Source organism: Bombus terrestris, chromosome 15 (assembly GCF_910591885.1).
Source record: "Bombus terrestris chromosome 15, iyBomTerr1.2, whole genome shotgun sequence".
NCBI classification, from domain to species: Eukaryota; Metazoa; Arthropoda; class Insecta; order Hymenoptera; family Apidae; genus Bombus; species Bombus terrestris.
In genome coordinates this window covers 288,802-300,930 of record NC_063283.1, presented here as the reverse complement: position 1 = coordinate 300,930, position 12,129 = coordinate 288,802, and the positions used below count along the sequence as shown (strand labels likewise).

At 40.4% G+C, this 12,129-nt stretch overlaps 1 protein-coding gene across 4 annotated transcripts in view; it reads right to left on the bottom strand.

The window, feature by feature from the left end:
- The window catches only part of LOC100650342 (disintegrin and metalloproteinase domain-containing protein 10), an 85,837-nt gene that overhangs the window by 13,279 nt on the left and 60,429 nt on the right, over positions 1-12,129 (bottom strand). For all 4 annotated transcript variants that reach the window (XM_012316620.3, XM_003400922.4, XM_012316621.3 and 1 more), the window contains exons 2-3: positions 1,937-2,197; positions 314-508 (exon numbers count right to left, since the gene is read on the bottom strand). In XM_012316620.3, the coding sequence (XP_012172010.1) occupies positions 314-508; positions 1,937-2,197 (456 nt within the window). The remainder of the gene's footprint in view (positions 1-313; positions 509-1,936; positions 2,198-12,129) is intronic.

Sequence of the window (12,129 nt, the reverse complement as noted above, 5' to 3'; positions counted from 1 at the left end):
CTGCCGTGGAAACGCGGGCTGTGTAATTAAAATTAATTATTGTGTTTAATTAGATCGAATGATGCATCACAACACTTACTCAAAGCGTAGTTGGTTAATCGTAATAATCGTGTAAAATTAGATCTGTTTGTTAGTCTGAAAAGTTTTCCCGTTTTTCGTTCATTTTTCTTCATTCGGCGAATCTAATATTAACAATATATCTGGTCTAAAATTGTTCGTCGGACCGATTTTTATTATGATAATATTATTTAAGAGAAAAATATACCATAACGAAGAAAGCAAGAAAAAAGGAGACGGAAAAGATTCGACGTACCTTTTCGAAGATGGGTGTACGGGTCCCCGACGTTATTTTCGTGATAAATGACCGAATGTAACGTGTCATTTATCTCGTGCGGCGGAAAGTAATAGTGCGCCTTTTCCACGTACCACGCGCCACCGCGAGGCGAAATGATTTTTCCGTGGAAAACACCGTCGCTGATGCTTCCGAACACGTGACTGCCAGGTTCACCTGCAAATAATAACGGTCCTACATATTTAACAACTATATTGGTCAATTATAGAGACAAATTTTCGACAAATATTCGTAATGCGGTCTCTCAAGTTTCAGCGTTAAGCTCGTTAAATATAATTAATCTTTCGAACTGTGTAGTTATCAAATGCTATAAATTTAGCTGCTTGTCGCTGTTGCCAATAATATAAAAATATACAAGTTTTTTTTTTTGATCATAATATTCAACTGTTGCAAGTATGTTTCAAGATTTTAAGCGATATCGCTTTAAACGCGATCGGAATATGCATTTCGTTTCTTTTAAAAAATAGGATACTGCACCATGGAGAAGATCGCGCGACGTTTAATTTTGTTTTGTCCGTCGCGTTCTACGGACGAATAAATATTTACATCGCAGGAAACGTTATATCAGACCTATGTCAACTGGTTCTTCCTATCCACTTTGATAAAATGGAAGAAAATCTCGTGGTCAAGTATCGCTGAATGTCAGCAATTTTTAAAATAGATCTTTCTCTTCTTCTCTTTAAAAATCGAAATAAGAGAGTTGGCTGTTTTCTTCCGGTCCACGGTAAACAAGGACCACGGACCACGGTTAGACGTAACCGGGTCGCCGAGGGTCGCAAGTGCAAAAGCGAAAGATAAACCGTTCCAACGAGCGAGCCGATCTATAATTTAAAACGTCCTCCTTTGCACGAACTCCTGTAAATTATTAGAGTGGAAACAAAGATCTCAGTCAGTACGTACACGCACTTTTGCGTGCCACACCTGGTATCGCGCGCGAATCGCGACTGACTTAGGAGCAGATACAACGCTCGAACTATACCGTAAAACGGTACTCGCTCGTTTCAGAATAAAGTTTTACAATGTAACAGCGCACACGTAAGGAGCAAGCAGCTCGTGATTTACGCTGTAGCTATAGCTATAGCTATAAGTATAGGTATAGGTACAGAGAGTCTCACGATTGTTAGACCATATTCCTTGTTGCGTCGTATTTTACATCTATTTACCGGTTGTTTCGTTCTTTTCGCGTACATTGTGCGCCGTCGTCTGCGACCATCGACACCGCGCACCTTCACCCTACGCGCATCTTTCGTAATTTCCACGTAGAGTTCGATAACCTTCTCACTGGGAACTGCGTTTCTTTTCGCATTTCGATATCAACGGATAGGTGGAGCAACGTACGAAACGTTCCATTTTCAAACGCCAGCGAGCAAGCTATCGAAAGAGGATAACACTATTACTCTTACATATTCGGATATTACATTAGACACGGACACTTTTTCTAATTTCCCTTCCCGTCTCTATTACGTATACATCTACATATACATAGAGCGAAGGAATTTTCGCAAATTATCGTCTCAACGCTGATCGAAGATCCGACCGCGGAAACACGTAAGTGAAAAAAGAACGAAGAAAGCTGGAACTTACCAACCAAATGGCCCTGGTAAATATGCGAGGTATCGAGGTCTTCCGTTTGACCGGAAGGGCCTTCGATGATTAAGTTACTGCTAAAGGTAGCCAGATCTCGCTTCAGTCGGATGTGGAAGTCCCTTCCGTGCGAACGAAACTTCAGAGTCACGGAATTGTCGCGGGTAACCGACCTCTTGGCCCTCAAGTGACCTCGGTGGACCTCTTCGGTGGGATAAGAGAGAGGTTCGTAGTGGCGGATATATTCGTTCAATCGACGAGCTGCAACACAGAAAAATGAACAGGCGATGCTTCAAACTGGTCTTTAACCACACTCTCGAAGGCATTCGTTGAACGATGCGGGAAATAACGCGAATCGTTGAACTTCGTCAAGTAGAATTCGCTATGAATTTTATTTCTTTCCATTCCGAACTTTCTTCGCTGTGTAAAATACGCTTTCGTCATAGATTCCAACTTTCTCGTAACCTGTTAACGCATCGATACACCATCCACCGTACGACGCTATACATAGCCGATTCTCACTTAAAGTAACTCGCTTAATCGGGTAATTATTTGGAACACGGACGATCTCGCTGATTTCATTTATCTTGAAATATGTTGTCAAGATCATCATTCTGAACATCTTTCTCCTATCCTTTACACGTACGTATTTAACGAGATCCAGTTTTCTGGGTTTTCGATTAGGTTTCAATTAAATCGGATTCAATTTAAAATTATATTTGCTTACATTTGCCGGTACATTTTATTATCAATGCTATATAACTGGAAATATTTTCACTGTTGCAGTGCGAAAAAATGCAATTATTCCGAAATAAACAGTTACCGAAGTTCGTCGTCGTCGAATCTAAATCGAGGATCTCGTTCACAACCGTATATGCGAGAGTGTAAGAAGCGACTCGGAAAATGTTACTTCAACATCGCGCGAATTGCTCGCTCGTAAAAATCTAGTCCAAACCAATATCGATCCCGCGGGTGAGCGAGCGAGGAGTTTTTAAGAATAAAACTTTTGTCCGATTAAATTTTTACGAGCGTGCATCGCGTGCTGTCTTGAAGTAAAACTTTCAAAGACGCTTGTTACAATGAGGTTTTCAGTGACGCTATTTATTCAAGTTCGTAAGTAAAATATCCTACAAAGATAAAGAGTTCGATAGCTGATGGATATAAATAGTCTGCCATATCCGCGAATATCTCGAAAACTAAGCCGTTACACGCATACGAATAAATTGTTCAGAGTGATAACCTTGACAACATATTTCAAGATCATTGGAACCCTTCCTCTACCAAATAATTACCGCCTCCTTTTATTCGTTGATTTGCTCGTTAGAAAAATGTATGACGGTAAGTTAACTTTTCAAACAAGATACTTGAACGAAAGTACGCCATTTATATTCAATTAAATAAAGTAATAACGAGTGGATTCGTTTCGAAGCAGGGTGAAATTAAATTCAGTTTGAATTTGGATCTGGCATGAATTTAACATTGCGATCAATGATCGAGATTTCAAGTAAAAAAGTAAAGCAATTTTCCAGGACAATATTCCACTTGAAGTAATTAACGACCTATTTAATAATTCTGCAAAATAAATTCGATATTACACGCCAGAGCGTTATATTATCCATGAACGTGCAAAATTTCGAAATGGTTAGTATATACAGTACATGTACCGTACCGAATTTTTTTTTTTTTTATAGCGAATATGAAAATCATTTAAGAGTCGAAGAGTGTTACTATGGCGTAAAAATAGATTTTTATATCGCTCTCAGTTTATAAAACCGGCAAGTCGTACACTTCCATTTTTCGCAGAAAGTAAGTTTCATCCATAATTAATTTTGTTAAAAACAGAAATATCGCTTGCGTTTTACGCGTCAGATATTTCTGGCACTCGAAGGAACTCCGTCCATATCGTAATCAAGTCCTGTAACCCGGTCAATAATCGTGACGGTTCGTTGCTTAACAAGTGCAAAGATGCTTGCTAATTCAGCGTATAGAGGCAAACCAAAGCGAAAGTTTATACGAAACAAGTGGTCGTTACATGCAACCAAGAGCGAGAGTTTTGCATCGACGAGTAATGTCCTAATGAACTATATACATGCTTGCAAATAGTTTTAATATAGCCGTTTATCGAAATCCGAACTAAACATAGACATGGGATAGAATTGCAGAATTCGAAGAACAAACGACGCGAAAAATTCCAAATACGTTGTTACGAAAGATAGATGCACGATCAACGAAGATCCTCGCGTGGTTTATTCGATGAGAAGATGAAGATATAACGTCGCTTTTCGATGAAACAAGATAGAAGAAGGCACGGGAAAGAAAATATCTGAGAATTAATTCCGAGAAATTCGAGAGTTAGTATCGGTCGGAAGAACGCAACGTTACTTCGTTTATTATCGTTATCTTCGAGTTGCACGCGTTCCACAATGCAGTGAAATAAAGCGCGAAATAAAGTCAAAAGAGAACGGTCCAAGTTCGATAACCAGTCATCGCTTCGAAATGGAAAACTTAATAATTTGCTCTCGCTGGCGTTAACGTAAAATTCGCATTAGGATCTCGGAGAAACCGACAACTTTATTACGAATTTGCACGGAAAACTACATTTTATGGAGGAAACAACCATCGCTCTGTATAAACTTGGATCTTACGTAATCTTATAGAAACTAATGCGAAAAGAAGCTAACATTTCATTAAATCGTATAAATCTCGTAACGGTTCGCTGCAGACGGTGGGTTTAACTTTTAATCCGAATGACAGAAAGAGTACGTTGGGTAACGCGTACCTAACGGATGCCTACGACGGAAAAGGCGGCAGCAATATGCTGAAAGCGCAGAGAAACGTGGAACGATGGGATTGAGAAACGTGAAATGGTCGTCGCGACTTTCAATTTTCCAACGAACGCTTTTTCCTCCGAACCCTTGTACCTTGACAAAAAAAGAAAGGGAAAGAAAAAGTAAAAAGTAAAAAAAAAAAAGAAAAAAAAAGAGAAAAAAAAAAAAGGACATCGTAATAACGTTAAAAACACGCGGAACTTGGTTGCGTAAAATTGTGTTTACGGAAAAATATACTAAAATAGAAGATACTTCTATCAAAGATATACTATCAAAGTATAGATATTTTTCTCTAATTTGCACGGGTACAGACGAACGAATATATTCGAAGAAATCTACGAATCCTTGTCCCAAGTGGTAAAGAGATGCTGTCGTAAAATAGCGTAAACCTACGTTGATATCAGTTGCGAAATTGGATTAACGCGATCAAGGTGATGAAAGAATCGAGGTAAGTGGGTCACCACGCACGGGTCGGCATTGTACCCGATGTGCATCGTGGGCGTAATTGGGCCGATACGACGGTGGCGTTACCTTTAAATTAGCGCAATCGTGCAATCCGAACGGCGAAATTTCCATTTCTCGTAACTCCGGGCTAACGTACAGCTTCGATAACTCCGCCACGGCAAAGATACATACACGCGTTCTATCAAATTTTCAGGTCATTTAAACGCTACAATGGTTTGGTCGATTCGACGTTGGAGATCGTGTTTTCGCGTTCCGATCGTGCTCCATCGAATCTTCTCTCTAAAACGCTACAAAAAGCAACACGTTTCCCCGATCAGCCAGTCGGATCAGTTTGCTCCAATGTTTTAGTAGAGATTTTGTTTCTAAACGTCGTTTCCTCCTTCGAGAATACAAATCGTATCCCATGGCAAGGAAAGTCTCGACGGTTTACGATGCGAACCGGTCGTTCGAAGGACATCGGTTTTCTCCGATAGCATTTACTCAAATACGCATCTCTGTATGTAGTTTCCGAAACAAGAGAAGCACCATTAAACGTCGCAGCATGACTATGTGGATCGCTTTCGAAAAGAAACTGCATTTAGTAGTACGGTCAGGTCAGATCCTCGACTAAATATGCTCGAGTACAGGAAGGAAGAAAAGTTGTTTTCCGATTTACGAAAAAATATAGAACGTATGGTTACGATATTTAAGGGAGCAGAGAATTCTTTTTAGTTTCATTGCCTCGGGTTATAATCGAAAAGATTTCGTGGAAAACGTTTCCGGCATGGGAATCGCGTTAATAATCACGTGGAAATTCTCGTAGGATTTCGGTAAAGACGCGTGTCTTTCTTTGTTCGCCATTATCGAACTCAGCGAGGACCGAATAAAATTCGACGAATCTCCGCTACGTGCGCCTTTCACAGTAGCATTAGCAGTAGCAGTAGCAGTAGCAGTAGCAGTAGCAGTACGTAGTACCTAGCAGTAGTAGCAGTCGGTCAAATTGCGTCTGGCATCGATCTATTGACTCGGGCATGTGCTCCCTTCTGTCCGGAGAGGAACCGGTTTCCGGTAGCTGGTTCTATCCACAGGAAACATCGTGGTTGCGAGGGGCGTAACTCGCCACGAACCGATGCGACGGATCCCTCGTTCTATGGTTTATGAACATGTACGATGGACACATGGTGCGTTCGCGATCAATCTTATCTGCACGCATGCGCATTATATGCATAGAAATAAAAAAAGAAAGAAAATGGCAGGAGAGCGAAAGACGGATAGATAGACAGAGAGAAAGGAAGCAAGATTACGGAAAAACGAAACGAGTGCAGAAGTTATCGAGAGAGGAAAACGCAGAGACGACGAGAGTAACGTAATCCGTCAGTCAATTTTACATTGCATCTATTATAACCGGGTAAACGTCCTATTCGTGTGATCTCGAACGATATGATTTTATAGCGCGTAAGTTTATCGCTTAAAGATACAAATTTATTGCGCTAATGAAACTCGATACAATATCGTTACAGATAACGTTACCAACGTGACAAACTACATATTATTATACGTATTAAGTTTTCTTGTTACAGACAATAGATATAGCATTTAATATTTCCACGTATAATCTTATCGAATTAAAATTTAATCAAGGTTATACAGCGCGCAAATCGACGAAAAGATTATTTATCTAAATGATTCTATCGTTCTCTAAAATATTCTAAAATAATGACTTTAAAATAAGGTATTTTGACAGCTTTGGATATTTCGTACAGCCACGCAAACGATACATGTTCAGTCTTCGATATTTCACTGCTATTAGTAAATCGCTTAACGGCATCGATATGGTAGAACACGCTGCTGTTACGTCGTATAAAGATACGATGAATGCGTATATGATAAAAATCTCTCTCTCTCTCTCTCTCTTTCTTTTCTCTCTTTGCAGGAAATTAATTTGATCGTTTGCCAAAATTGGCCCGGGAAAATCAAAGAATATACCACTGCGAGTGAATGGTGAGAATAGGCTTGTCTCGGTACACGTCCGATCCGCCTCGTGAGAAGGGATTTCAACGTCTTTCCTCGCTATACATTACTCACTATAAGCTATACGCTATACAATCTCTGTCAAACTCTCTCTCTCTCTCTCTATCTATCTATCTCTACCAAACTATACGATCCTGTGCGACGTGGTTCCTGATCTACGTGGTGATTTGTATCGTTCGGGGATTTTGGCTAGATAAAATGAAAGACGTTTTTTTTTTTTGCTCGTGAAATTGGCGTCGTTGAGAACTTGGCTCGCGTATTGCCGGATAAGAAAGTTTGGAATAAAGTCCAGAAGCTTGTAAACAATGCATACGATGTACTTAAACGCATACACGTGGAAAACATTGGTATTAAGCGCGTTAGGAAGATGTCCGGGATAAAATATTGCAACGATATACGTGTAACAAATAGTATCCATTTAGTCGAAAGAAGTATATCGTTAAACGCACTTTCCACGTGAACTAACAACGTTGTCCGCGATGTCGAGAATGCTTTTTTAAATGGCATCGTCGACGACAAATTATCGTTATCGATTCGACCAAGCAGTAGCAGTTAGCTAGGAGACGATATTAACGATGGAGGAGGAATCAATTGACCTAGTTGCACGTGCCAATCCTGCCTGCTTGGCTACCACCAACTAATTTAACTATTTAGGCAGCTATGCTCGCCTGGTTCGACGGAATAATGCTTTTGCGCGAGAGATTGCACGTTTTATTTCTACCTTGTTCCCTCTTCCTTCTTTTTTCTTCGAAAGAAAGACAAAACTTCGACTCGAAAGTCGTTTTTGACGCAAACCTTTCGATCGCGGTAACGAGACATACGAGAAGAAAAAGAACAAAGATCCGAGTAAACACAACGGTACAAAAGAAACGATACGTCGTCTTATCGAAGATCGCCTTACGTCGATCGTAAGGGAAATATTTAGGGCATACCAGCAGTGCGAACAATAGCGCGAGTTCGATGCAGATGAAGGCATGCTGTTAGCCGCGAAGCGTGGAATGCAGCGGCAGGCTTTAATTAAATTAGTTTAGGAGCACCGGATTAACATTAGTTGGCTAATTAATGTTGCGGCCAGCTGACTCTCGGAAATTACCTTTTTTGCGTAATTAATAGCCGTTGGAACAAGCTCTGCAACAAGAAGCCTCGAACGTACAAACCGGTGATAACTTGCACGGGTTATATCGCTTATTAACTGTCACTGGTAATTTCTAACGACTCGTTGATTACTCGTTAGTTACCCCCACGCGAATGTTTGTTTTCGTAAACACAAAAGCATCGTTATTCTCGGACGGGGTTAAACAGCAATTTGACGGAAGACGAAACGTTTCTTGGTAAAACTGGTCTTACATTTTACGTTTTACGTTCGAAGACATCGTGTCTTTGTTACGAGAACATCGAAAAAATTTGGCATCTCCTTGCCACCTTCGGCAACAGTGTCATAAATTACTCGATACAGCGAGCAAACTTTTATCCTTTACCCCGTCTTAAGCGATCGACAACCGGGCAAATGCGAGATATCGGTCAGCTGCGGATAGCTGCTGTTTTCCATCTTATGAAAACCAAGGGTCAATGTCTGGCCACCACGCACGAGGAGTGGTACGACCACCGGCCACGATAATCCGATTCAACCAAACAGTCGTAGAGGACAGTTCTCTTCCGTCTCACGAAATTCAACGGTCGCGGCCCAATCGTCGGACACGACAGGGTAGTTACATACGAACGGTCATTCGTCGAGTACACTCGTCCTCCGTCTCGCGAAGTTCAAGGGTCGTGATCCGACCGCCGAACACGACAAAGTCGTAGAGTACGGGCGTCTTCCGTCTTACGAAGTTCAAGGATCGTGGTCTGACCATCGGACACGACATAACAGCCGATATCTTGTATCGTACCTAAAACGGACAGTCTCTTAATAACGACGCATCCAACAAATTCATACAGTCCACCTTATAATCAACTGTCTGGCCTGCAACTCCTTTCCTCCGACGATCCGCTCGCAACCGCGAGTGTTCGTAAGTTTCATCGAATAATCTCGATCAATCATTGCCGACTCTCTGGTTTCGAAGGCGATATTAACCCGATATAAGTGACAATTAACTGCAATTCGAATCTCCCTCGAATTCCGCTCTTTCCCATTCCCTCTCAAATGGAATAAATCTCAGTTATGCTCGTTCGCAATGACGTATCAGGGACACTGACTTGCGTGAAATTAATCACATAAACCCGAATGAAAATACGTCCGAGTACGAAACCGACGTTCGATACGGCTTTCAAACGGCGAGCAAAGTCTAAATATTTATCGACTGGTGGGTGCTCTTGTACAACGTTCAAGTTACGCGTTGTCATTCGCGACTTTTGCCAATCACCACTGTGTTAGAAATTTTATTAACATCGTCTATACTCTCTGTTTAATAAACGGCGGGAATCGCGTGTTTTTCTATTGATCTCTAACGATTCAGTAATCGTGTTTACAAGAGAGATTACACCGCCGACGACTGATTAAATTATTTACATCTGTACTTCTTTCGTTATTTTGCAAATCCGATTTTGATCGACGAAAATTCCACGTGACGTTTACAATGTATGCGATGGAAAAGCAACGATGCAAACTGCATTTAAGATTTATCGTTCTTTAACGGTGATTGCGACAACAAACGACCCTTGCTCCCTTCGTTCGCAATCCGTATAAATCATCAATCGGAGGTGACGCGATCTTAATATTACCAGCCAATGTCGCTACCACTGTTAATACATTAGATCCGCAGATCTTTGTTTAATACCGTGAAAGACACTAGAGTGTACAAAAAAAAAAAAAAGGTATATTTTCTATCATTACGTTGCTCGAAATACACGCGACAATATCTGCTCTATCGAGTGGATTTTACAATGGTTTTTTAAAAGGAAGAACGCCAAAAGATGCCTGGTTGTTTGAGACGTCTATACGCGCTTACGTAAACACAACGAGCCTGAAACGTTCTAACGTTGCTGACGAGATTTACGCGTTCGTTTCGATCATTTCGAGCGTTTAGCTTTTAATCGCAACATCACCAGCAAAAGATGTCTGGCTGTTGAACACTTAGGAAAATTTCTCAGATGTAATGAGATTTAGAGTAGCTTGGTGTGCGTTAAGTGGAAAGAGCAAAAACATGAGCGAAGATACATTTACTTTGTACGCGAGAAAATATGGAAAATATGGAAAATACAGAAGCATATGGGAATGGATTTATGGACGGTAATATACTTGGGATATCGAAGGAGTAAAGTGTAAAGGCATTCGAGATAAAAAAGAAAAAAAAACAAGCAAAGAAAACTGAATATCTTAATATCAATTTCAAATGAAAAACGAGAAACAAAGACGTAAAACTTCTTCTGTACAAATCAAGTCGTTTATCCGCCGATTTTTTGAAACAAAACAGGCAAAATTTTTGTTTTGAAACGATTCGCTCTATTTAGTTACTCCGGATGAACGTGCAATGTGCAATAGCCGACCGTTAGCGTTTCTATATTAACGGAAAAGTAAGTATGTATTGCACGGTCACTGGTTCTTGCACGAATACACGAATATATCGATTACATTTACATATATATTAGCTAACGAACGATATTTGCTATTCCACTCGTCCGGTTTAACTTGGCGATTCAACAAACGTTATCTTCTATTGCTATTTAGCCGTTTTATTCCTCTCGAGTATGATGCGAACTCGTTTGTCATTCTTCCGACCTATTAATCGGAGGAAATTGATCGATAACTGTTTCTTTTTCATCGTTCTATCTATACCACTACGCGGTTTTCTTAATTACGATACACCAAACTCGAGTAAGTCGCGCGAAAAGTTGCACGAATCGTTTAACCTTACATTTGCAAAAAGATTTCGTCTTTCTTATTATTGCTTCGATCTTCGAAAATGGTAATCGTCTCCTTAGAACGATTCAAATATCGAGAAAGATGGGATATTGTACGAGAACAGCATTTCCAGAAATAGAACAGAATAGAATAGAAACGATCTGGTAATTGATCCCAAAGACCAATTGCTCGATTAAAGCAATTGAGAAGCAAGTCCTGTCTTGTATCATTTAGGCCAGTGTATCGTTGATAACACGTATATTTACATATATATTTTAGTCATTTTACTCATCCGCGTAAAAAAAGACATCGGCGGTCGAATCACAAATATCGAAAGACCGAACTAGTCGAACCGAAGTAGTCGAACAAGCGTTAAATGCGATAAAATCGCATATCGACGAAAAACGGTCGAAAAAGAGGAGAATTTCTAGATCATCCTAGACTAACTAAAGTGGCATTCTCTGACCCATTCGTGCGTATGTTCGGCCCCGTAATCCGAAAGAACACGTCCGTCAAGAACCGAAACGACGACTTGAATTCAACGAAGAACCTTCTATCGCGACATACCGCGATTAAACTCGTCGCGACATTAAACTGGTGTAACCAGTGTAACGCGTAAATAATTCTTAATTTGTTCGAGCACGCTTCCGAAAACCGTTTTATTACCGAGTCTTTTGTTACAGATAAATCACAGATTAACAAGACTATCCATGCGTTTCAAGTCGAATCTGATGTTTTCTAATAAATACACTGTCTTTCTGTCAATTAAATTAATTGAAGCTCAACCTTTAGGAAAGTTTTTCGATTGCGAGAAAATTCGCAGAGCGTTTCGCTCCCCTTTCCGGTTCGTCCTCTTCTACTCGTACCAACGGCTTCCTTCCTGCACTTCAGAGTTCCTACGCCTTATGAATGCAGCTTTAGCGTACCTCGTAGAAAAAGTACTTAAAACTTTTACGGTTCGGCTCCTTCTACGACAGTAATTGAAAAGCCTAGCGGAATAACCAGTCACGTTCAAAAATTAAATTCTTTGTTCTTTTCCGCTAAAAGGG